Source organism: Coturnix japonica, chromosome 5 (genome assembly GCF_054131305.1).
Source record: "Coturnix japonica strain WE chromosome 5, WE-NBRP24, whole genome shotgun sequence".
Classification (NCBI taxonomy): domain Eukaryota; kingdom Metazoa; phylum Chordata; class Aves; order Galliformes; family Phasianidae; genus Coturnix; species Coturnix japonica.
In genome coordinates this window covers 42,389,940-42,417,372 of record NC_140667.1, presented here as the reverse complement: position 1 = coordinate 42,417,372, position 27,433 = coordinate 42,389,940, and the positions used below count along the sequence as shown (strand labels likewise).

Below are 27,433 nucleotides of genomic sequence, written 5' to 3'. Positions count from 1 at the left end.
GGCTTCAATCTATGATAATAGTGGCAGTGATTGCTTTCTGTTGTCTTTCCTGCAGTATTTTGTACTTCTGAATTTCCACATGCTGTTTGACACTTAGCTAATACTTCAGAAGATCTTTGTCATCTTTGGCTGTGCAAAGCTTTGGTTTCCAGGCCTACTGGACTGGGATCAACAACTTTCAAAACCTGAATACTTTTCAGCTCAGATGATCTCTTAAACACCTGATGTTATAGTGGATGAATGGTTGTTACCACAGTTATCTCAGTTGTAATTCTAGAGCTCAGAGTAGCATAAGCTGCAGTTTTCCTTCTTCAACATGAGTTTGTACTGTGTCTGTGTCTTATTTTTGCTTTTTTTAAATCACCTCAAGAACTGTTTTTCATAGCTGCCCTTTGAGAATTTGATCTTAAGTTTATAAGATGGTTCCTTGTACTGATTAGATGGAACTTTTGTTCAGTGGCCTGATAATTATTAGTTGGTGATAGTCTTTCAGATTGGAATGACTGTGGGATCACTTGTCTTCACAGCAGATCTCAGTTGTTGAAACGAGTTACAAACCAAGGTGTAATTTCATATATATATGTGTGTATAACAGAAAACTAGTACAGTATCCTAGATGTGTTTTTATTATCATCTAATGAATAGCAGTTGTGAAGCTTATGTTATGTACTGTGTTATTGGTTGCTTTTTTTTGTTCTCCCCTCCTTCCTCTGCCAATAGTATGCAAGTTTTGCTTAACCTTAAGGAAAAACAGCCCTGTTCGCTCTGAGTAAGTCAGTAGTCATTCAGCTCTACTATCTTACGCAGTTCACGCTGGGCCATCTCAAAGTTCAAGTGCAATGTAGGTGATAGTGCTAATTCCTTTGTCATCTGGAGGTACTCCATCAAATAGAAGCATTTTGTCCTGATTCCAGAATCAAATAGACTGCTCTGCTTCTGGGAGCTGAGAATAGAATGTATTCTGCTTCATGCTTTGGTGTCTCTGCATGTGGTTTGCCTTCTCAGTGCATGTCTTTCTAGACATTTGTGTTTATCAAAGGTGATAATTGAGACCAACACCATTGTTTCCTCTTTGTTTTTCATGGATGGCCTTTGTCTGGCCTCTCCTTCTAGTCAGTTTCCTTGTTTCTAGATTGATGTGTTGCATTTTGCCATCACCTTCAGCTCTGTGTTCTCCTTGCTGTGTTGACCCAATGCTAGATACTGTCAATTATGTACTGTAGGAAATGTGTCAATAGGAACTTTTCCTGATTGGGTACCTATGCAGATAGCTTGTTTCCTTCAATGTATTGTGTGAGCTTACTATGTGTCTGTTTTTTGTTTTTGTTTTTTTTGCTGTTGTGCTTGCATCATTTGTACTGCTGTGCTATGTGTAGCTTCATGGTGTTTGTTGGGAACTGCTGTCCTGCTGACTTGGGCAGTACTTTCTTTATCTCCAAGTCTGATTCCCTATCTTTGTGCTGATCTGCTAATGAAGAAAAAGGGCATGGAGAAATAATTCTGTTTTCAAAGCTGCTTTTCTTGTACTTACTCTTAAATTGAGCTGTGTTTGCAGCTTCCGTGTCTGAATGGCATCATTGCTCATGCTAAGATGCTGTGATACTGCAGCTGGAAGGAGCCTCACTGATGACTGTACATCCTGTTGTACTCCTACCTTTGTATGGGTTGTACAGGTAGTTGTTGGGTCATGTTCTCTTAGTAATGCTAGCGTGGCAATGAGTTGGGGATGGGACGGGTTTCTCACCGTTCTGTCATTGATTATGAAGGCCTTCTTGTCACCGCCCTTTAAGGACTCTTGAACTCTTTGGAACAGTTATCTTTTAATTGCTGAAAGCAGTTCTTCTGGAAAGTCTTCAGCAGTGGACACTTGGATTCCTTAGGAGTGGTGGTGAATGTTAGAACTGATGTTTGGGAGCAGTGCTCCTCAGAGCAGTTCAAGGAGATATCAAATAGCAGTTGTAGTTTTGGAGGAAGCCGCACCACATCTCGGTGTCAAAAAGTGCTGCATCTTCTTCTTTCAGGAAGTGGTGATAAAGAGCTGTTTTAGTGATGTCATTGGAAAGAATGTCATGGGCACTACAAGCTCTTCAGCTTGCAGTTGTTGGGTAATGACTTTAGAGGGACTGAGGCTGTTACCAGACATGACAGTGTTGGGAGGAGTGCTTTAGGAACTGATCTTATTCTGCACCTCTGAAGATGTATTATTAGTGTTTCGATTTATTTTAGATTGAGGACAGTATTGCTGCCTTCATTATGGGGAGTCATTCTCGGAATCTCTACATTCCTAGTGTCCTCTCATGCCTCCATGTGTTACGCAGCACCTTTGGCTGCCTGGTCTTGAGGGATGTCCTTTTTCTTCAGTATAATGCCAACAGAATGAGAGGGGGTTCTTATCACACATAAGCATATTTTTCACCATATTCTTTTCCACTTCTGTTGTAAAAGTGAGATTACAATAACTTTCAAGACATTTCATCAGTTTTCTAAAGCAACTAAATGTCCAAAATGGAAGTAAAATGGGATTAAGTGGAGAGTGCAGAACTGTGGTTCACAGTGCAAAACAATGGTTCACATTGTAACAAGTACATAAATGAGTTATCATTCATCTATTTACTGCCTAATGTCATGGCAGTGGAAAACATTTCACTACTGTTATTTAATATGGAATGGAAATTAAAATGAGTTTAAGGTATAACTCAGATTAATGAACAGAGTTTGGGACTTTATCCATTTCTAAGACTATAGCCAGCATTACAGATCATCAGCATGTCACTGGAGATGCAGTGTTTCTTTGTGTTCCATTCTGTTTTCTTACATGGTTCCAAGAACACGGCATTGTTAAATGACTCTTGTGGATTCTAGAAGAGTGTTTAATTGAAAAGCCTTCTGCTGACAGCACTACAAGTGTATGAGATGGTAGAAAGCTTTCTGGAATACTGCATAGTGGAAGTTTGAAATCAGGATGGTAAAGTGAAAAAGTTCTAACTGTTCTGAGTTCAGCATTCATTTAGCTGGAGTCTAGAGAAGTTCTGTCTTGAATTTCTTCAGTGACTTCCAGAGCAACCTATGTAGATATATACTCAGTCTGGGTCTGCCTCACTCTTGGTAGATGGGTACAGTATCCATACTGCTGACGTCAGCAATTACTGCAATGTAGCACTTGCTGCTAATAGTATGGCAAGCTTCTGTTCAGTTCATGTGGTGCATGTTAATCCACTGACTTGTAAATGGTTCTGGCACTAAATCTTGCCTACCACATGTATTTTTGTACTTTAATAGCTACTTTTGTGATCAGTTCAAGAATAATTTCTCTATGATTTGTTTCTTATTACATGTAATATTAGGGTAGCTTGTAGATGTGCTCACATCTGCAGTTGTCATGTACTTCTACTCATGCAAGAGAGGAAATCCTGAAAGTTTTCAGGCTTTTTTTTGATCTTCTGTTAATTTTAAGCGTTTTGTGCTTATTCCAAGCTTGATTAATCCCTTGTGAAAATGGATGTTAGGAATTGAAAATGGTATTTCAGATGAGATTTCACCAGTGCTTTGTATGAGAGCCCTGTTAGCCTATCCCCGATGGATGCATTTGTGTGTGTTTACAGATTCCTAGGATTGTTGGAATAAGTCGTGAGTTTTCTTTTTCATTTATTGTGGTGTTTTTTTCATGCTTGCTCGTTCTTTGCAGAGAGATGTCTTTCTGAAGTTTAGTTTTTTCCCCTAAAACCAGCCTTTAGTTACTATGAGGTTTTCTTTTAGCAGTCATGACATGTACGCAGCTTCTGGTTCTTGATACTGCATCCCTAATTGTGCTAGTAAAACTGTTTATGCAGCTGCTTGTTAAAAAGTGGATCATGAGCTGAACTTGGCTTGGAAAATCAAACTTCTTTACTTTTCTGGCTTCCTACTTTTAATCTGTATAATTTCACTGAGCAGCTTTATTGCATGTGCTGCCATCATGTTAATAGAAGTGGATGGCTAATATTATGGTAGGAATGAGAGATGGAAAGAATTGGAGCTACTTCAGACTTTCTTTCATCAGCTTAGTGAAAAAATAAAAATAGGGCTCTTTGTTTCCCTGCTAAGAAAAATGTTAGACAAAATATCCTCAGTGGTATGGAGTACAAACATGTACTCCATAGTACAACAGTCTTTTTTCCCAGACTCCCCAGGCAGTGAAAAACCTTTGTTTCAGCTTAGGTTTTTCCAAATGTGTTGGCCATGTACATTCAAGGTCTTGCCCTTTCAGTCATAGCAAAGTGTCTTTGTACATTTAATAATTCTGTGTTAAATAAATGAATTGTCATTGGAGCTCTGTTTACATCACCTTAAATGCCATGTAATCCAGGATCATGATAATATTTAGGATGTTAGGATTAAGGAAAGATATGATTGCTTTCTGGAAGTATACAGTTAAAGATTACACAGAAAGCAGTTCTGGTTGTTTCTCAGTGGTGCATGTTGGTAGGGTGAAAAATAATGGGTACCCTCTGAAACATGAGAAATGCCTATTATGTATTAGTGAAAGAATACGTTCTTGTTGGTGTGGATGAATGCCTGGAACAGCTTGCCCAGTGGAGGTTGTGGATATTGGCCACTGGAGCTGTTAATGGGCACCTGAGCAGAAGTTTGAACTAGATGGGTTTCAGTGAGAGTTCTATGAGGACAAAAAATATTGTTCTTCCTTACTTTCCAAACTATAGTACAGTGTGCTGCTGGAATGTCCTTTTAATGCATTCAGCTGCTAACTTATTTTTACTGAAGCTTATGAGAATATGATGTTTCAATGTATTGCATATCTGATGTGTGGTTTTGTTTTGTTTTTTTCCTTCAGCAAATTTGACAGGCCATGCGGAGAAAGTTGGCATTGAGAACTTTGAACTCTTGAAAGTCCTTGGAACTGGGGGTAAGATGCATTGTTGTTATAAACTGAATGTTGGGAGCGTTACTCTTAGGTGTAGTTTTTGGTAACTGGAACATTCTTTATGAAGATGCTTTGATTTCCAGCAAACATAGAGCAAAGTTAGAGGTCAGATACTGCAGCTTGAAGTATCTGCCGAAGATATGCTTTCAAAATAATAATAACTTGTAAAGGTTTAATACACTTTGTGAAAAATCTGATCTAAGTGAAGACACGAACTTGATAATTTCATTAAATTTTCCAACTCTGTTTTGATGGATTTCTATAGAGTAGAATTTTCTAGTCCAACTGTATGCTTTAACATGGATTCTACTTGTCTTTAACTGTTGTAGTCAGGTTCCAGTAGTTTGTAAGATTGAAAATGCTCACTGTTTTACTGTGGTCTTTAGTATGATGTTGGAGATTGGTAGGATGCTGTAGGATTGATTACTTTCTGTAGTAAGCAACGTGTCCAATGTTGACAGCCCTAAAACTTTGTTTCCCCTTTGTTGAAAGGATGTTCACAGGCATGCATGCAGACTAAATGTGATGGCTTTTATTATTTCTAGCATATTTACATATTAGCAGCTAGCAGTGACACTATAATTGCACAAATTACTGCTATAAAAGGAGCAAAGATTTTTGATGATCACTCTTAAATTATGCAGATTCTTTATAAATTTATTATGCCATTAGATCACTGACATTGTATTTTTATTGTATTTTTCTACTTCTGAAGGTTTGTTTGTTCGTTTTTTAACTTAAAAAGCTTCACAACTGAACTCTTGCTGTTCAATTTCAGTAGTTGGTGATAGGGGACAAGAAAACTTGAATATTTGTGTATGTGAAGAACACAAAGGCAGCACATCTGTCTGTCTTTGTCATGCTCTAGTAGTCAGGTTGCTCCAGAAACATGCTCTGAGTGGGCTTCAGATTATGCCAAGAACTGACTGAAAGATCTATGCAGCCTTCAGAAAGCCAAGGATACCTTGAGTACCTTGAAGGGATGTTCTGTAGGAAGCACTGTGTTTTATTTAGGAAATCCATGTTGCATTGTTTTAATATGTAATTTTAGTAGTAGCTTGAGATATGTCCTTAAGAAATATTAAGATCATCAGGGTTAGGGGAGCAAGTTCTCTTTGTCTAGAAAATGACCATCTGAAATTTCAGTGTTTGCGTGGTGTGGAATCCCTGGGAATAGGGCTGTAGTGGCCTTGAAGAGGTCCTTTCACTGCTTGCCCCAACACACTGTCAGTCATACTTGCATCGTTCTTGGCAGATTCTGTAACCTAGGCATTCTTGCTGAGGATGTTTCAGTTCCTATTGAGAAGCATTCTGGGAATTGCAATAAGCAAATATTGCTCTCATTCTTGCAGGTTTCTGAATGGGTGGTGTGTTATTTCACAATGGGATATACCAGTGCTAGGCATTTCTTTAAATATTTTTATTATATATTTATATGGATTTGTATTTATTATATATTTATATATTTAAATATTCTTTAAACATTTTAAATATTTAAATATTGTCAACAAAACATTATCTCAGTTTTCAACATAATTCTGATTGTTACGGTCAGAAAAGTCTGTCTCCTCTTTATTGAATTAATAGAGCAGAACAAGCTGGAGTATGAAATTGGCCAGTTGTCTAATATGATCTTGAAGTGCTCTACTGTGAGGGTTTGGGTTTTTTTGGGAGTATCAGGGCTACTATTACAGAACTACTAAGAACTTTTACAAGTCTACTCTGGTCCTGTTATTATAATAACATAAAACCCCCTTTGTAACCCTCTGCATTATTTTTTTTTTAAATAAGGCAGTTCTAGAATTTCTTTATTATTAAGGAGAATCGCTGTTCAAGCACTCCATCTTAAGCATGGAAATCCAAATGTGGTAGATCTTGCAGAGTATCTGCTGCATGTGAAATATCCGTGGATATGCAGTCAGTCAGTATATTTAGCTGTCTTACTTAACGTATTTTTCTCCTGTGCATCATGCGTTGCTTTTTTCCCTTGCAGTGTCTGTAGCAGAGAGATTATTTTATCAAAGCTGTTATTAATAAAATAATCTAAACAACTGTTTGCATTCAAACTTTGCTGCAAGATCTTAACTGTGTTGTACTGGGAGTTGTGAGGGTCCTGTTCAGGCCTGTAATTTCTTGTTCTCATACTTGGATCGAGATTGAAGAAATGAATAGGACTGCTCTTACTTCAGTTCTTTGTACCAGAATATGTGCTTGCTTGAGGGAATGGTAAAGAGCATGAAGAAAACTATCTATAATCACAACATTTCAGGAGTGTTCGGAATGGCAGTCTGTCTTTGGAGACTAGCATTAAATTACACCCTAAAAGAGTCAGCCTCAATTAATATGTGGCCTCTGTTGTCCAAAACTACTCGTCTGCATTTCTGCTGTCATCCTTAGGATTGCTCATCAGGGGTCATCAGAGGGTGTTTGTATGCTTTTGTATTGAAAAGTAAGTCAGAATTAATTTGTTCTGTGGTTTTTATTCCATGAGAATAAGTATGGAGGATGTTTTCTTCAATGTATATTCAAGTTTTATCTGTGTGTTGGCATCCTAATTCTGGTGAAGCTAAAATGCCATTCTGCTAAGATTAACTGCCTGTCGGCTGAGGTGCAAGCTGTAGGTGTTATTTAGATGGCTTTTAACTTCTGGGGGAAAGGTGATGAGAAATGATAGTTTTCAGAAATTTGAAGTGTTTCAATTATTCAAGTGGTGTGGGGTGATTGTGGTGGCAGGGTGGCTCTTGGGACCTAAGCACTTGTCCAAGCAGCCCTTGTCTTTCCATTAGTGACTTGCCACTGTGAAAATATGGATGAGATGGCAGAGCTGTTTTGTTTTGTTTGGGGGTGGGGGGAGAAGGAAAAGTTCTGGGAACTGCTCTATTCTTTTACTTGTAAGTTCTATGGAGTTGAAGACATGCGTGGTTGTTGATGTCACTAGACAAATTGATTCATAGTGACAAAAGAGCTACTATTGTGTGTTTGGGAACAAATTGGAGAAAAAAGAAGAGGGGCATCTCATGGCTTCTGTTTACTTGTTGCTCTATTTTTAGGCGAGAGCTATCTTTATTCTGGCAGTTGAAAAGCCTTATCCTGATGTGAGCTTTGAGGTATTACTGCAATACAGTTAATACTGAAAGAGAGCTGAGTTTCTGTTTTGAAATTGTTCTCTATGGAGTTAAGCGGAGTGCACTGTTTTCCAAGTAGCTGATGTACTACTCTGTGTTGTAGATGTATTATGTATTCAATATATGCTATATATTGAAACCTCCCAGACATATTAAGTGTTATCTGTAGATATTATTTTTAACTAATTACAATATTTTAAAATGTTTTGGTGTGAGGCAACAGTAATAAGTAAAGATGAGACTCAAAATATGCTAAATTACACTAGGCTTAAGCATGTGTAATTATGGTAGTTCATACATAGGTTTGGTGTGGTGTTTTCTCAGATGATGGCAATAAAGGTTAATTTATCTTGATTTTTAAGTTTTTTTTATAGAGTTTATTTGTTAAAAATACAATAAATTATTTTTAAAATAGTGTTTCTTCATGCTATGGCTTAGGATAATCTCACACTTTCTCTTTAATTTGCATTTCTTTCTTTTTGCATTCCTGGGTGCCTCTTTGTTCTTCTGCATGCACAATTGGCAGTGTGCTGGTTATAGTTTACTTCTTGGTGTTAGAAGAAAATCATATACATCCATCTCTTTTCACCTCGGTCTGATAGGAAAATTCAAGGAAACCTGAGTTAGTAGCCCTGTAATGAAAATTGGAGTCCTTTATATTGTGTTAAATAGCTATCATGACAATAAACTTGTAATAGAAATCAGTAACCTATTACATCAGTGGGACAAAATAAACACAGAAATATGCTTGTTAATATAACTATTAATAATATGCTTGCTACTCTGGGAGCAAATTACTGTTTACTTGACTTCTCTGCCTTGTCTTTATTCTATGTAATATATACATTTTGATACTCCAGCTTCTTTTTTGTCCTAATTTAAATCCTTTTCTTCATCTGTTTCTGTACAACCTCGCTGATGTGGAATTTTCATGTTTCCTGCCAACTGAATTAGTGTTTCCAGCTCTTCTTCCTATCTAGTTAAAAGCTTTTTTTTCCCTGTGACATGGAAAACTGTCCAGTCAATAGAATCTAACTGTCAGGTTAATCTAAGAAATTCAAAAAGCCCTGAAGGGGACAATAGTAGGTGGCTGCAGTGGTTTATGCATTTCTGCTTGGCTTATTTACTTCATTCTAAAATGTTTATTAGAAAGAGTAATAATAAGAAATGCATTGTTCAGGGTCATACATTTTTCTACACATAATTATTCCTTCCTTTTCTGCTCTACTGTTTCTGCTTCTGATTTCAATAAGTGCCACTCTCAATCAGGCTGTCAGTTGTGCTTAAGGGAGAATGCACGTGGCTGCTGAGCATGAGCCCTAATAATCTGGTGTGCCGTATGAGCTACAGTTTCCCAGTGAAGATGAATGAGAATAAAATTGTCATACATAAAATATTTATTTGTGTAATCATCTGGAATTAAATGCTTATATGGAAATCGCTAACATATGAGAATTTAAGTGTATTAATTTTATGTGGCTAAACACTATAAATAAAAAATTAGCTAATCATTAATACATATCCAAATTCATTTCAAGAACTCAAGGGAATTAACTACTGTAAATTGACTGAGCTGGTTAAAAAGGTGCAATGAAAATACAAAGATTTTCATTTATAAGTCATGATTGATATTATAAAATGCTTAAATAAATGGATAGATAAGCAAAAAAAAAAAATCTAGATGTAAAGCCTCTCCAGGAAAACAAAAGATCTAAATAAAGAATTCAATCTCAGGCTTGCATGGTGAGAATATTTAAAATCTGATAAATTCAAAATAAGTTGGTAGGAACAGTGTTAGATTTTGATAATCAGCTCATTACCTTGTTAGAGAGAAAGGAATACTGTAGTTCCATCTGAGAGGTCTGAGTGTTCAGATGAAGCTAGGATTGTGAAATTAAGTTGGATCTTTCAAATCATATTGGAGAAAATGTAACAAATTCTTCTTCCATAAGGTTAAAAGGAAGAGGAAGAAAGATGTGGGTTTATTGCACGCAGAAGAATGAGCCCGAATCAGAGAATGCCTGCAAATAATTCTGAACTAAAAGTGATATTTTACTTCAGACAGCTATCAGGTATATAGAATGAAAAGTGGGATGGCTGACTGGAGACTAGGTTTAGAAGTAGGAAATAATTTTGCTGTATTGAAAGAGCAGACTGAAAAAAAGGAACAGTGTTCACTTAAAGAACCTGATGCGTGGACAGCTTAATCCCATTCATCCATCAGAGAATTCTGAAAGAACTGGGATGTGAAATTGGAGATGAGTAGCAAAGATTTGTACTGAAACTAATGAGTCAGAAGTCATTCAGCCTAATTGGAGAAGAATAATAAATACAGTCCTGCTTTCAAGAAGGCAGTATAAAAATGATCCAGGCAGCTATCAGTTAATTGATCAGACTCCAGGAGCATGCAGTGCCTTCAAAGAAGGTTTGGAAAAAATAATTCGGTTTTGGTAACAGTGCTAAATGAGGGAAGTTTATCCACTGGTAGATTATCTGACTAATGAGAGATTTCATTTCAGAACTTTCTGAAAGGGAATTAAAAATTAAAGCTAAAAAGTTAGGCATAGTATGCAATGCCTGTTTAGCAGAACAGCATTTAGTTTTTTAAAGTTAAGCAAAGTGAAGCGAATAAATCCAAAGAGAACATGCCACAGAAGCAACATGTTGGTAGGTAGTACTTCCTAAGGTGCAGCTTACCCTCTTTACCGCTTTTCACCTTTCGTATTTACTGTGGTTCCCTTGGCTGCTTAATGGAACAAGGAACTTGTTTTTAATATTGTTGAGAAAAGTCCATTACAGACTGTTGTGTGTCTGATATTTAAGGAAAGATGGCAGAGAATGCATTGTCTTTGGTTATTTAGTGGTGGACAGTGAGAACTGAGGATGCTTCTTCATAATGCTGTTGTCCAATCTTTGAGGTTTTTGCTTGGCTCTTTATTGTTTTGTTGTTTTTCTTACAATTTGTTTTTTTTTAGTTGCTAGAGCAGGATGCCATTCTGTCTTTGCTGAATCCTGATTTTCAATGCCTGAGGACAAGTTTCTGTGCAGTAGGAGTTCTGCCTCAGAATTGTTTAATTATATTAATTTATGCACTGTCAACAACAAGAAGTTCAGAGGAAATTGGTCATAAGGCACGTGTTCATACAGGAATAGTGAAATGTATTCATATATTAGATATCTTGTTCCTCTGAGCCTTTTGCTACTGCTGTATCATGTTTGTTCTTACACTGACAGTAAAAATGTAATTTAAGAAGCGTTCCTTGTGTTAGCACTTAAAAAATACTACTTTAAGCTTTTCTGTATATGAATATCAAGTTTTAGTGGATTTAAAAGAGCACAAAAACAATTGTGTGCTATAAACAGTAGGAATTGCTCCTTTTCTTTTTTTGGTGTTAGAATTAGCTGGCGTGATGTAATGGCTTTATGACAGAAACAAAAATGTTTCTAGTTCATTGGCTTTCAATAAATGAATATTCTAATTACTTGCTGAATTGTTACATACAGTAGTATGTATGACTATGTACTTGTGAAAAAGGTATTTATCAAAAGAAGTCTTAACCCCTGTTTGTATAAGGGCTGATATCCATATCAATGTGCCATCACCTTCATTACTTGTCTTGCTCCACTTAATAAACCATAAGAATCAGTCCTATACAGTTTATTTATGCATACTTCATGTAGTCTTTTAGTTCTTCTCTAATTTAATACATTTTTAATTAATTTTGGGATCAAATATTTGGTGTCTGCATATGTGTGATTCCCTGTGGGGACTGTATTGCTGACTAACTATTTCTGCCTTAAATTAGTATACGTCTCGAGTATTTTTATGAGGATGAACAACAAAATGTGGTCCTTTGAGAGAGATAAAAAGCTTTTCTGAAATAAGATTACCAGGTAAGAGCATTCTTGCCATAAGCTCACATACCTTCTCCTTGCTGCCACTCACATGGCTGCAACAGTGCTGTCTTTTTTAAGTAGGTTTCTTATGGTGGCACTGGTGTTGAATATGTCATGAGTCATTTGATTAAAATAGTGCTACTTAAGGTTTATCCTCATGAAACTATTGAGAAGCTTCGTTGTGCTGTCAGTCATTTTCAGATTCCTGAAGAAATGTATACCATGGTAAAGCTCTGTATTGCAGATTCTTTTAAGTTAACACTGGTATAGTTTTTAGGGACTTCTGTGTAGCTCATACGTTTACTGGATAATTTTCTTATACGCTTTATTTAAAGCTGTAGAAGCATGTGGTTAATACAATACTGGTGTGCTGCCGCTTGAGATGCATTAAGGTACAATCAGTAAATATAGCTAACTGTTAAAATGCAGAGGCTTTCAATTAATTTCATGTAACCTAACATTCTCCAACATTTCTGGTAGACCTGTTGTATCCTGGGAACATAGGTAAGCTTCTGTGTCACACTGCTGTAGCCTGTGCTTTTTAAAGAGACAGAAGGAAGTTAAAGATCTTGCTCCAGCTGGAAATCAGTGAGAGTTGGGCCTGTTCCCTTAAGCAGTTGAGAAACAAGCTAAAGCCATTCTTCATGCTGGATTTTGGATGTTGAGAAAATATCTTAATTTTCTTTTTTTTTGAGTAGTAACTCAAACAGACGTAAATAGCATTTGTGGAAGCAGTTGTGTTGGTTTGGGGTTTGGTTTGGTTTTCTTTAAAAGCAATCCTATCAATTGTAGTACCTGTTTTTTCAGATGCTAAAAATAATTCAGCATTCAGTATTGGAAAATAGGTGAATAACGTGAGAAGTGATACGTACAACTTCGATTCAAATCATTTGTCCCTGTACATCATGAGAGGATTTACGGCCCATACCCTTTTTCCTGTGGTGGTCTTATAGGTCCTGTTTCTTGATGACCAGCTTTGGATGCTGAGTCCAACTTACAGGCTCACTACAGAAGAACTGCAGCAGAAGCTGGGTAGTGCTGTGTAATACTGAATGTCTTTGGGGCGGGGGAGGGGGGGGGGAGCAGAGGAAATGTCCTGCTGTCTCATATCCATCACCTGTATCAGATAAGGCTTTAAATTAACCTATTCTGTTTTTTTTCCTGCTGTTCTTAACAAGTAGAGATAAAAATGAAGTATTTCTTTTGGTAAATCAGTACTTTTACCTATCTAGGAAAAAACTAGGTTTGCACACTTTTGTTTTTGGAGCTGTATCTGCTATGCAGCATGGTTAAAGATCAGTGTCTCCCATCAGGACGCTGTATTCTATGTAGTGCATTTATAGCTTTGAGATGCTTCAGGGCTCTCTTTGGGAATGTGATGTGATGATAATGGCCCCTCAAGGGTTATGCCAAACACCCTGCTGGCTCAGGGCTCTGTCTCTCGTGACTCTGGAAGAACATGGAGAGGCATGCAGTGATGGTTTGTTCATGCGCCTGTAGCAGGCTGCAGCTTGGGGCCTGCCTGAGCTGGAGACTGTGTGTGTTCTGCAATACTTTCTGTAAATTCCTCTCCATTGAGGATTTATATAATCTTTTTGAAGTCATCTACGCTTCTGGCATCTGTAACATGATGCGGCAGAGATTTCAAAGCTTATTTGAATATTTGTGCTGTGTGATTCTTAGTTTTGATACCTGATGATTTTTTTTTTTTTTAACTTATTTGTAGAAATAATGAAAAATAGTTCTTTGCTTACCCTCTTGCAGGTTTTTGGATTAACTTTTTAGCGTCTCCAGTATTCTACTTTTGTCAGGCTGAATAAGACGACTGTGTTCGGTTCTATTTGTACTTAGAATAATCTGTGTAATTTGTCTCTGCAACTTGAACTTCTGTACTTTTTATTTCTGGGGGCAGAAGAAAGTAGGTCTGAAATAGTGTGCATTACTGGAGATGGGAATGCATGAAGATTTCATACTGCAGCAGAAGAGAGTTCTGGTTTTGTGCTGTGTGGTTTTCCCCCTTTAGTACTGTATGTACTGTGCTAAATGTCTCCCATGCTATTTGCCATTAGGCTTATCACTAGCCATTGAGGTCTAGTTTGTCATTGTAGTGTCTATAGTAATGGCAGTTTTAATTTTTAACAGTTAGAAAAGTATGTCCAATTGATGATTATCTTACTTCACATGGATTACTAATTTACTGGCTTGGAATTTTATCTGCCGCGCTATTATTCAGCTACTTATTATTTTGATATTGTTTCTGCCGTTTTAGCAGTCAGTTTTGATATCTGTGGTAGTACTTAGCACTAACTTCCTCACTCTAGTTTAGATATGACTGAATCATGCAGGACAAATTCTTGTGGTGTCCTCTTTTCATCTCAAAAGCTGAATATTTACTTTTAACCTTTTTATTTTTTTTTAATATTTTTTGGGTTGCTGATGTGTTCTTAATTGATGGGAAGCCCCCCTCTTTGAACTGCAATTGTGTAATGTTTTTAAGATTTAAGATTTTTAAGATTAAGGAGACATACGTACTTTAGAAACCTAGATAAGTCAGGTGTATTATGCTCCTTTCTTCAGGATTCCTTTAAGCAATTTATTAATAGAAGTAATAATTACATCTTCAAATGTAACTTGATTCTTTAACATATTATCTTGTTCATGTTTGCGCTAAATTGAATTGCTACTCTTACAGCTTTGTGTTGTAGAGACATCAAATTTATTGATCTATAAGAACATTTTGATTTAAAAACAACAACAAACAACTCCGTATTTGCTGCTTCCTAGTTACTCCAGTGTAGTGTGTCTTTTTAACCAATATGTGAACAGAACACTTAGATTCAGTGCTTTAGGAGTCTGGAATGACTGTAATGACTGTCTTTTGATCCTGGTGACTTTTTTTCCTGCTTGTGTGCAGGAAACTGATTTTGAAAGCATTCCCCTGGCTTCTTCTCCTTTAGGTCCAGAACAGACTTAAATTTCTGATGTTCTCAATACTATGTTGGCTTTTTGAAAATGAGCTTTTGGTAATTTGGTGCTGGCATAATAAAGAATAATTGAAATAAGGACCAAATGAGAAATATTGTGAAACGTTAATAATCAGCAGTAAGATAAAGATATCTGCCAGATTTGTAGTCTAACTGTTTCTCTTCCCGCTCTTCTCTTTTAAGCATATGGAAAAGTGTTCCTAGTAAGGAAAGTAAGTGGCCACGATGCTGGAAAGCTGTATGCCATGAAAGTACTGAAGAAAGCAACGATAGTTCAAAAAGCCAAAACAACTGAGCACACAAGGACAGAACGACAAGTATTGGAACACATTAGGCAGTCACCATTTTTAGTCACACTGCATTATGCCTTCCAGACAGATACAAAGCTTCATCTCATTTTAGGTAAGTACTTTTCAGGACTGAACTATTTTATTAATGAAAAATAAAGTATGATGATCAAATATATAATCTATCCTTATATCTCCTTAATGGTTTTAGGTTGTTGTTTTTTTTTTTTTTATGTGGACTTAAGTACTGTGTATTTGGAGGTTGTATGGGAGGGCATAGGAAGTAAAATACCGTTTGCCTTCAACAGTGCCTTTATTTGTGGTTTTCCTGTTTGAACTTCAGTCCTCTGCTGTGACTTAAGGGGGGGGAAAATAAAAGCGTTATGCTAGTTTTGTTGCATGTAAGTTACTGGTATGGTCACTGCTTAAAACAGAGATTACTAAAAGTACCATTTTCTTGCGCTTTGCTGCATACAGAAGTGGCATCTTCTAGGTGTTTTTTTGTTTTGTTTTTGTTTTTTTTTTTTTAAACCACTATAGCATGCTTTAGTTTGCTGCAAAATCTCCAATTGCTACTACAAATGAAAATGTTTTTGTGAACATTAAAATGATTTTTTTATTCTCTCTGTATCATGCCATTGTGTATGTAGTACAGAGGTTATTGGCAAGGTGGCACAAGTGAATGTGTCTTTATTTTTGGGGCCGTCTTGGTTCAAACATTCTGCATATTTCAGTTTGTTCTGTTTTTAACTCTGATCTGTTACTTGCTTTTGTACAGTTATACTTTGTTTTGGTAAATTACTTTAACTTTTCTAAATGCCCATTTACAAGAGATGCTTGGTAATGAAATAACAATTTTTGTTAGATTATTAGAATGATCTTCTGTCCTTGCCGCTTTGCTTTCCACATCTATTTGTCTAGCATTTGCAAGCTTGTTGTATGAATCCTCTCCCACTAGCTGTCAGTTCTTAGGAAGGTGTTCTATATACTTAACACAGTTTCATATATTACAGTGGGATAAAACTGTTGCCTGAGGAATTTCAGTTTAAATGAGGTATTCGCTAGGTTCTTGTTGAAAAGTGTGAGAATGGTTTTGACAGATTCCTTTGATAAGGACCCCAAAGCGTATATAAAATATTATCAGAGGCTGAAGGATGCTAGAGACAAAGCAGAAACTGGAAATGCACCAATAGCATTGTGGTTTTTCATGTCAACCTTCAATATTCAGGGTATCATTTTCAGTTATTGTGGTATTTATAGATTATCCTTTATGATTTTTTTTCTCCAAAAATTAGAGTTGTGAGAAGAAAGTGAGGACATCTTAAAGGAAAATTAGAAAGTTGGGATTATGTGCTCATTAGAGTCAAATTGGAAGGAGCATGGTAGTTTCGAAGAACATCATGTAGTAGATAGCACTAACTGGGCACGTGCATTTAATCTGAATCAATTGCAGGCATACAGTTGCATTTCTAACAGCACTCCAGAACCAGGGTTTGGAGCTGATTTAAGTCTTTAGATGAACTTCAAGCTAGTATGATCACAGAATAGCTTAGGTTGAAAGGGACCTTAAAGCGCATGTAGTACCAACCCACTGCTGTGATCAGAGCTGCCCCCCACCAGAGTGGGCTGCCCAGGGCTCTATCCAACCTAGCCTTGAATGCCACCAGGGATTGGGGCATCCACAGCTTCTCTGGGCAGGTTGTTCCAGTGCCTCAGAACCCTCTGAGTGAAAATTTTCCCAACTTCTAATCTAAATCTTTCCTTCCCGTAGTTTAAACACCTGTCAGGCCACATCAGAAGTCTTTTTCCTGTTTATAAGTGCCAGAAGGCTACAGTGAGATCTCCTGGAGCCTTCTGTTCTCCAAGCTGAACAAACCCAGTTGCATCAGTTTATCTTTGCAGGAGAGGCGCTCCAGCCTTTTGCCCATCTTCATGGCCCTCTTCTGGACCTGTTCTAACAGATCAACATTGATAAATGATGAATGACTTTAATGTGCTCTGCTAGAATTAGTGAGTTTATGTCTAAAGTGGGTTTGAGTTACAGTGAAGAACTGTTGTTTTTGTTTCCTCCTCCCTGAGTGGGGAAAACCCACCCCATCATGTCCTGCAGATAATGGAAGTGTGATTTCCAGATGAGAATATATGTGGAAATAATCTCCTTGAATAAGTTTTGCTATTCTCATTCCATTTATAGGCAATTACAGATTTTAACCTTCATAGCTGACTATTTCACCCAATAGCTGTTCTTTTGAATTGCCTTTTATAATGTCAGTGTGACTTGCTGGACTTAAATATTTCATAAGGGTTTACAAATATTCACAGGTATCACTGTTATTGTTGGTTTTTTTCCTGAAAAACTGAAAAACAGATTTCTGCAAACTAAATGACAGATCTTTATAACTAATGGATAGTTGAGGTTCAGTTTATGGCTTTGCTGCTTATTTAAGTTGGCACTATTCTATCACTCAAGGAAATTATGGATAGTACAGCCCAATGAAATACTGCAGTTGAAATGGTACAATAAAATCATCTGATCCCAGCACATCTTAGTACATTATTAATTGGTGCTCTAAGTTATTTAATAAGGAAATTAAGTTGTCAGAAAGTGAATGTATGTGTTCTTTGCTCTACATTTTAGACTATATAAATGGAGGAGAACTGTTTACTCATCTTTCACAAAGAGAGAGATTCTCAGAAAATGAGGTGCAAATTTACATTGGGGAAATTGTTTTGGCGCTTGAACATCTTCACAAGGTAAAGTGAGTTTATCCTCTTAGTAGATACTGCAGGCTGATTTTGTGCTACATCTGTGTTCTTTCACACCATATAAAGTCAGGATAATTTGTTTAGTCTTAAATGCAAAGACGTTTTACAAATGGGATAAATTAATTGAGTAATTAAATATACTTTCTAATAAAATGTGTATTCATGTGCACCAGATGAAGATTACACATTCTTGCCTATGTGTAAAGAATCATTATTGACAAATTATGGTTAATTTTTAATAATCTCTATAAAATGGTTGAATTTGTCAGGAAACCTAATTTATGGTAAGCATGATCAGTGTTTGCGTTGTGCTGTTGTTCAGTTCTCCCTGTTTTGATGCAGTGAAAAAGCTCTTTGGGAATGAAAAATGAAATGGGAATTTCATTTACTTAACCTTTAACTGCATTAAGTGTCTCTTTGATGTGGTTGCACTTATTTGGAAATATTTAAATTCTGTTTGCAGTTGGGAATTATATATCGTGATATAAAACTTGAGAATATTCTCCTGGATTCTGATGGCCATGTGGTGCTGACAGACTTTGGTCTGAGTAAGGAGTTTCTTACTGATGAGGTGAGTATTTGAGTTTCCAGTTGTTGAATACAGAATCCAGCATGACCACAATCAGATTCAGTCTCCCTGCAATCATGGTAGCATTGTCTTCTCCACATTGTCTTTTAAAGAACATTATCTAGTAGTCTCAGTTTACAGGATTTTAAGCTTTCAATTTGGCTTACCAATGTTTCTAGACACGTTAATCTGTTCTAGTTTTCCCTGAAATGTCTTCATGCTCCCTTGTGCTGCCCTTTACGTGCAGAAGGAGATCGGTGGAAGTCAGAAAAGCCATTTAGGTTGTCATTCTTAGATGCCTTTCTAAAATGTTTGTCTGTGCTAATACTTTGCAGTGACTAGGCAAATGGTATGCTATGACTCTTACTTAGGCTAATGATAATTGTTGTATTATTATCTTGTATTTTTCTCACATACATGTCACCTTTGATAAGCTTAATTGCAAGCTTTTTAGGTTAAAAGCTTATCTCCTAAATACATAGTGCCTAACACAGTGATCACTGTCTGTTGGCATTAATTATTTGTAAGGTATGGTTTTATCTCCAAATACTCTTTTTAGATTTCAGAGAGTCAAAGTTGCATAGGATTTTGCTGTTGAGAGAATTTTAAAATAGATTTTTTCTGGCTTTCACTTTAGGTGTCAGAGATGTTGAAATATGGGACTGCAAATTTGAAAGTCTTTGTTAGATGCAACAAAGGGGTTTTCTAAAAATAGGTAGCTGGTAGTTTCCTCTAGAATATTTTAATTCCTAATTGAGCCTGGTGGGGTTTGGATGGCAACATTTTAAAAGACTTAAAATGTTAGTTTCTGAAGCAGAGTAGTAGTACAAATACTGTCAGTATATTCCCCTTAAATTATAGAGTGAAGCCAAGAAGAGGATCAAGTAGCACAACAAAGAGTTAGCAGCAGCAGTTTGTCAGACCAGTGTGCTTCCAGCAAGGGAATAAGAAGAGAGAGTTTTCAGCAGAGAATGACAGTAAAGTAAAAGGTGTGACAGAAGAGAGTAGGGCCTGCTCAGAGTTGAGAGATACTATATAGTAGGTGTAGGAGATGGAATACACTATGTTGTCCTCTAGGCGTTGAATGAGGTGGAAATCTTTCCTATGATAAAAATGTATTATATTGAGTCAGAATCTTTAGAAGTCTCAAAACAGGTGGCTTTAAGAAGATTTCTTCTCATCTGTGCTCACCTTTAGGATGTTCTTTATAAACAATGCAAGAAAAAGTGAAGTGGTTGGTGACCCTGCCCATGGCAGGGGGGTTGAAACTGGATCATCTTTATGGTCCTTTTCAACCCAGGCCATTCTATGAAGTGAAGATTTGGATAAGCAACAGGGATACCTGGCAGCTTTTCCTCACACTGTGAATCTGATTCCTTTTTCTCCATTATTTAAATTAATACGGTCTTGCTGCTTGGTCATTTAATGTTCTCTGACTGAAATCCATTCTGTTTTCATGCAAGAAGAAACAACTTGGCCTGAATAAAGTAGTTGAATAAAAGTTGATTATTATTGTTATTTTTATTGCTCAGCATGGCAAGTTATTTAGATGTGAAGTGATTCCTGATATCTAAACAATACTTAATATTTCATGAACACAAACAATTTGATTAATCTAAGTGCAAAATGGGCTTAGGTAAGGGCTGGAGAAATTGGAATGAATGATAACTTTGTATTGGGTACAGTCTTAGCTGCAATGATGATTTAAGGTTGGAAGGGGGGAAAACGCTTTAGCCTTCTGCTTCAATACATCGTAGTTTAAGTTTGTGTTTAAGTGGGATATAGCATTTATTTGCAGATTGTGCTATTATAAATCATTCATCTTGAGGAAAAAAATATATAAGAGAAATAGATTTTGTATTGAAATGTCTTCAGCTCTTACTGCTTAGGTACAATCATGTTGGTGTTATGGGTTTTAAAACATAACAAATAATTTTAAAAAGAATGCTGAGATTTGTTACTTGACATCCTATTTCTTGGGCAGTATATCAATATTTAGGATGACTGACCGTAATTTTAGTCATTTTAGTCATTTTGATATATTTTTGTCTTAACAGTTCTACTTATATGCTGGAATTATTTTGATTTGGTTAATATCAGTTTAGCCCACTCATCGACTTTGGACTTCATTTTAATATTTATTGTTGAAGTGCTAATTTATTTTTAATAATTTTTCTGACAGTTTCACTTCCATAACTATCTTAAATGTAGTGTTTTAGAATGATGTGCATATAGATGCTTAATCTGAACACATTCACTGAATTATTGTGGTAGCAATTTATTGGATCATGCATCATAATTAGCATTTTTTTCTTGTTAATTAAATCCTGTAACAATGGTTTTCATCTGGAATGCAGTGGAATGCTCAAGTCTGCTGTGTTGATACACATCTTCTGCATTACCTTAGTCTTGTTTTGTAATTTTTGTGTTTACTTAATAAAGATGAAGGATATTGTGTAGTAAGTACTGAAGGCTGTCAATCTTCAAACAGTGTATCTGAGAGTACATAGAATACAAATACTTCAGTAATTACTAAGGTAGATATTTTCTGTGAGGAATGATTGAATTGTCTGGTTTTTGGCAGTTGGATACCTGTGTAGTTATGTTTATAATTCTTAGTGTGAATAGTAATACAGTTCTGTGAGTAGTTTAGATATACAGTTGCTTTCTCATCCAAAAATCTTTTGATCAGAGTTGCAAACATAGTTGCAACTGTTAGATGCTCTTCATTGTTGAATTGCTGTTTTCAGTTATTAGCTGGTTGAGTGAATGCTTTGTTCTGGAAGAAAAAGTAGTATGTAGTCTTAAAAGACTTCATTAAAAGAAAAAGAATGAAAAGATTGTTAGCTCCCTGTGGATTTTGTTAGATGATTCATATGCATTCTTAGAGCACTGCAGATGTAGTCAAGAATGGTGGGGAAACTGACTACAACTTGATTTTCTTTTAGTGCTGTATGAACTCACTTGAATGGCCTGGTAAATCAGCTGTACACTTCATTTTTAAAATCTTCATAATTGTCCAATTGAAGTGATGATGTCTGATCATGGAAAGAGTGAATGCTCTGAACCTTGACTACTCCATTGCAAAAACAAGTTAAAATCTGTACTGCTGATGAGTTGCTGTATCTGCTTGTGTTTTGATTAAGGAGTTATTCACTGATTCTTGAAAAAGGAAAATGTATAAAAGAATGAATACTCAAGTTAGTCCCCAGAAGTTAATACAGGTCATAGATCCTATCAGGACAGTCTATCGTTACTACTGTTATTCTGGAAAAGGGTATGAAATAGTGCTAGGTAAAAATTTTTGGTTCTACTGAGGGAGTTGGTGGAAGTGATTGCCGATCTGTTCTCTGCCATCTACCAGCGTTCCTGGTTATTTGGAGAGGTCCCAGAGGACTGGGGGCTTGCCAACATGATTCCCATCTACAAGAAGGGCTGTAAGGAGGATCCAGGGAACTACAGGCCCATCAGCCTGACCTTGGTACCAGGGAAAGTTATGGAGCAAATCATCTTGGGTGAGATCACACAGCACGTGTGTGGCATCCCGGGACTCAGGCCCAGTCAGCAGGGGTTCATGAAGGGCAGGTCCTGCTTGACCACCCCTATTTCTTTCTAAGACTGGATGACCAGACTGGTAGGTGAGGGAAAGGCTGTTGATGCAGTCTACCTGGACTTCAGCAAAGCCTTTGTCACTGTCTCTGGCTGCCTGTGGCCTGGACGAGTATATCCCTCTTTGGGTAAGGAACTGGCTGGAGGGCCATGCCCAACTTGTAGTGGTTAATGGAGTTAACCCTCTGCCTGAGGGTAGGGGGGCCCTTCAGAAGGATCTAGATAAGCTGGATCACTGGGATTAGGTGAATGGGATGAGGTTCAACAAGGCCAAGTGCAAGGTCCTGCAGTTTGACCACAGTAACCCTATGCAATGCTATCGGCTTGGGGATGAGTGGCTGGATGACTGTGAAGAGGAAAGGGACCTGGGGGTGTTGGTCGATGCTTGGCTGAACACAAACCGACAGTGTGCCCAGGTGGGCAAGAAGGCCAACAGCATCCTGGTCCGCATTAGAAATAGCGTGGCCAGCAGGAGCAGAGAGTTAATCATCCCCCTGTGCTCAGCCTGGTGAGGCTGCACCTCAAGTATTGTGTTCAGTTTTGGACCCCTCATTATAAGAAAGACACTGAGGCCCTGGAATGTGTCCAGAGAAGGGTAACAAATTTGGTGAGGGGTCTGGAGCACAAGTCTTATGAGGGGCAGCTGAAGGAGCTGGGATTGTTTAGTCTGGAGGAGAAGAGGCTCAGGAGAGACCTCATTGCACTCTACATCTTCCTGAAGGGAGGTTGTGATGAGGAATGGCTTGGCCTCTTCTCCCAAGCAACAAACAGGACCTGAAGAAATGGCCACATGTTGTACCAGAGGAGGTTTAGATTAGGCATAAGGAATTGTAGAATAACATATAAAACACTCTGAAATTGCATAACTGCAGGGTAAGACTCACTTAATTGCAGAACCAGTTAATCAGTGATTGGATGACTATTTGTCCCTTGTCACATAAGTATTGATGCTTTTCTAGCATGAAATAGTAAAGCAGAGGACTGGAGCACAAAATATATTGTCTAGGTTTTTATGCCAAAATCTCAAATTGCTATTAACAGTGTATGGTTTTATATGTCGTAATACGTCACTTAAAAATGATGCTTTTTTTGGGGGGGGAGGGAGGATTTTGACTTGTGTGTGAAACATACTGTTGTCATCTATCACATACTAGAATAATACGTTGGCAGTCAACTTTGGAAAATATTCTGTTCTTGCTTTGCAGGGGAAATAAAGGTGCGTGTCTTGGGCATTTTGTATGCTTTTTTATTTATATTCTCTTTTTACAAAATTGTCAAAGGCTTTACAGTGAGCTAGTAGAGCTCTTTGCAGAATGAATTCTCTTTTATACCTTGTAACTGCACTTCTGTTTGAAGCAAGAGGGATTTCTTTTCAGATTTTGCTTTCAACTCTCTTATTCTCTCTTGTGGTACTCTTACTCTCTTATTAAAAGATGATGTTATAGAAAACAAGTTATCCAAAACAAGGAATTTTGAGAAGAATCCAGAACAAAATGTTCATTAAGGCTGAAAGTGGTGCATACTTGCATTCCTCCCACGCAATAAGGTGCTGTTTCTGAATATCTTTGAACCTGCAAGAATGTGATTCTTTATTTCTTTTCTCTTGGTTATTTGCTTTACAGATCCATCATTAGTGACTGGCTTAAAGATTTCTTTGCATAAGTGCAATTGCATTGCGTTTCAGAAGTGGGTATAGCTGTGGTCTAAACCTGTGAAAGCACTTCCTTGATAAGAGCTTAGTTTTGCACTAGGATGTGTGTTGGGACCACAGCTGTACAAGATGCACTTCTTACCTGGCTTGTGGAACCTTCACTGGTAGGTTTAGCTGTTCTTGCTCTGCTTCTTAGAAGTGTCTGTTCTGATGGCAGTTGCTGGCAAACAAATCTTGTTCTTGCTTGAGACATTCATTAGTCTAGTTCCACGTCTCATTTGAAAGCAGAACTCTAAATTTAGTTTGTGTAGCTCATCTGAAATGTTTTTTTGTTTGTTTGTTTGTTTTTCTGATTAACTGAGAAATTGGTAAAACTTTGAGATGCAAGGAGCCATTGGCCGTACTGCTGTAGTTGAAACTATTTTAAAACTGATACTGATAAACACACACACACAAAGATTGTAGAAACATCACAGAAATGCATTACCATTGTTCTTCAAGAGGATTTGCTGCCTGCTTAACATGTTTCCAGTACCACTACCTCTTGTTGCTGTTTTTTGGTTTGGAATTAGTGTTTGTTTCACTGCCTTATCCTCTTCAGTGAGATGTTTCTTTGGAAATGTAACATGCAAACTTGATTTGGGTTTATTTGTCCACCGCTAGCTGAGGTACAGATGCTGAACCTGGTCCTAGCCAGGTATTAATTACAAGTGTTTGTCCAAAGACTGCTGGGACCGCTGCAGGTTCTTATTAGTGCTGTTAAAGGCTGATGATATTCAGTTATTCAGTGTGTTTCATAGTAGCCTTTCTGCCAACATCAGAAATGCCAAGAAAAGCCAGTTCTTCGTGAAGAATCTGAAGCCAGTTCTTTGTGAAGAATCTTCTGTGTTAAGTTGCCTTTATTGTATTATAAAAAAAACTGATGAAGCCTTCTGAATACCTTCAATTTTGTAACTTTCTGTACATCAAGGAAATATTGTATTTTCTATGCCAGGAGATATGCTATGCTCCAGTCTCACTGCAGGAGGGAGAAACTGTCTCTCAGTTCTTTCAGGGGAGGCTGGTGGACTTTCCTAGGAAACTTGACTGCAAAAATGAAACATTGTTATCTTCCCTATAGGAGTTTTTCAGTATCAGAGTCCCCTTGACTTGGAAACGATACAATTTGTAACAATCAAGATTACAAGTTTGCATTTTCTAGAATGATTTTTCACTAAACAAAGTCAAAACAAGGTGTTTGCTTTGATTATAAATTAAACAATTCCAAAAAAGATGGGCCTGAAACTTTAAATCATGTCGTTGCATGTATTACATGCAAACAGCTACCATGTTATCGTAGGTGAGAGACATTCATGGAAGAGTGATGAATTTTACTGATCTACCACCCTAAGTATTTAAAAGAATTTGAAACTTGCATGAGTAGTTGCTCATACAACTTACCCTGTATATGCATTCACTTGAGATATAATCTGCTAGGTGACTGCTTAGCGATTGCTAAAGATATGAAGGGCTTTAGCTAAACTGTGGTTTTCATCTCCTTGGTTTTTCATCGACTTGGTAAGAGAAATCTTGTGATCTCTTGAGATTGACTTTCACTTTTAGTGGAAAGACTATTTATTTCAGACTCAAAAACTTTGTTTAAACTTGCTATGCAATTTCAGAGTACTTCGAACAGCAGTAACAATTTGTCTTGTCTTGCTGGGTCATAGCATTTTGAAACCTTTATAATGGTGAAGTCAGAACAAAGCATTTTAGCTTGCCAACTAACGAGTTTGGACAAGACAAGGAATTCTATTGGAATGTTGCTGAAATCTGTGGGAGAACACATCCAAAGCAGACATGGCAATTCTATTATTTCTACACTGAACAAATATGACAACTCAACACGTAATTCTTGTCTGGATCGGAGATTTAAAAACAAATAAACTTGTATAGAGCCAGTCTTGAGAGCAATCTACAATGCCTTCAGCTGGCTTCTTTCTAGGCTACTTTGTTCCCTTCTGTTGCACCTTCCTGCTTGATGTTATTCAGGTACAGATTTCAGTTGCAGAACTGGTACATAAAACACTACATTGCACAGCAATACTTTTCTTTCTCTATGAACAGTATATTTTGTGAAATTTCATTTAGTCTTTGCTGTTTCATTAGCATATTCTTTTTATCAGCTGTAAAATTACCATGCCCCTTCCTTTCAAGTATTTTTAATAGAATTGAAATTTTTCCTCCAAATTCAGTATTTTATTTATATCATGGACAGTTCACATGAAATTTATCAGGCTTTGCTTTAAATTATTATCCTGTAGCAGCTAAGCTCTTTTGCCAGATCTTGAGGGTACTGACATCACTTTCACAATCAAGCTATAACCCATGTTTTGTGCTTTACATACAGATCTACTAGTGAGGGCCAAGTGCACAGAACTCTTTCATCTCTGTCCTTGCATAGTTTTTTTTATTAGCAAGATGTTACTAAGCATATAGTGTTAAAGAATATTTGGAGAAGTCTAGAAGACTAGCTTTCTTGTAAAACAAACAAAACAACAAACACTGGAAAATTCACTTAAGGTCTCAGTTTTCATATCTCATAGGAATGCAGTATGCCTTCAGAATGTGTCACAGCTGATGTTTGGAGTAGAAGTCCATCTTGGCTATAAGCAAAGCACATGAAATAGCTGGAGAACAGAAGGAATCTGTTTTTCTGGCTTTTTTGTTGTTGTGTTTTTCTGTCAAAGGTGACCTTTCATGCAGCTGGAGAAGTGGGTCGTTATTGTAAATGCTGAAAAGAGTGGCTTCACTGAATATCTGGCCAATCCTTCGGCTGAAGTATGTTTGCACAAAGGCTGTTGTGAATAAAGTAAGCCACAGGGCTGTAGGATCTAAGCGTCTATTAGAGCAGTGATGCACGTTGTAAAGCATATCTGCAACTGAGAATGACTATTTTAAGACACCTGAGTTGTTTCTACACCTCCACCCTTCAGAAACTCTCCAGTTGTAGAGTATATTTTGACAGAAGTGGTTAGTTCAGTTATTCTCTGTGGGGAACTGGAGTTTCTTCCTCCTGCTTTTGCCAGATTTAATGTTTGCCATTTCTCTTGATTGGAGAGCTTATCACAGGACTCCAAAGGCCACAAGCCCTCCTTCTGTAGGGAAGAACGTTTATGCTTGTCTCTTCTGGATCTTTTTGCAGTTTTAATGCCTGCCTAGTGTTCCTTGATTTTAAAGTAGGGCCAAATGATGGTCAGCAAGAGCACGATCTTTCAAGGTCTCTATTCTTCTGGTGGCACTTAAGGTTTTTTTTTTTTCTTCATTGTAGTTACTTTCCCAGGTCAAATGATAACCCATATTCCACCTCCATCTTGACCAATCACAGGGTTCCAATTCTCTATCCTTTAGGACAGCAGCCTTGGTTACTATGTGGCTCAGTGCTATCCTTGTTTCCTGTTTGGAAGGCAAATATGCTATTTCTTGTTTTGATCAGGGAAAATGGAAACAGGATGCAGAAAGGCATATTCTGGTAGAATGTGCAGTGCAAATGTTGCAGAAGTCATGGAGATGTGGTGCTAAAAGTGTGTCCTTTATTGCTTCTCTAGGACACTCAAATTAGGCAGAATGATTGCAAGGAAATTAG

The 27,433-nt window shown here is 37.2% G+C and overlaps 1 protein-coding gene across 6 annotated transcripts in view; it reads left to right on the top strand.

Moving 5' to 3' along the window:
- The window catches only part of RPS6KA5 (ribosomal protein S6 kinase A5), a 57,964-nt gene that overhangs the window by 6,131 nt on the left and 24,400 nt on the right, over positions 1–27,433 (top strand). For 4 of the 6 annotated variants that reach the window (XR_014946768.1, XM_015865277.3, XM_085549353.1 and 1 more), the window contains exons 2-5: positions 4,832–4,903; positions 15,111–15,329; positions 17,853–17,968; positions 18,444–18,551. Coding sequence is in view for 3 of the 6 variants with exons in the window: in XM_015865277.3 (XP_015720763.1) it covers positions 4,832–4,903; positions 15,111–15,329; positions 17,853–17,968; positions 18,444–18,551 (515 nt within the window). In the remaining 3 variants the exon portion in view is untranslated. Of the gene's footprint in view, positions 1–4,831; positions 4,904–11,852; positions 11,941–15,110; positions 15,330–17,852; positions 17,969–18,443; positions 18,552–27,433 lie in introns of those variants that run through there. The other 2 variants (XM_085549352.1, XM_032444882.2) reach the window with 2 other exon arrangements.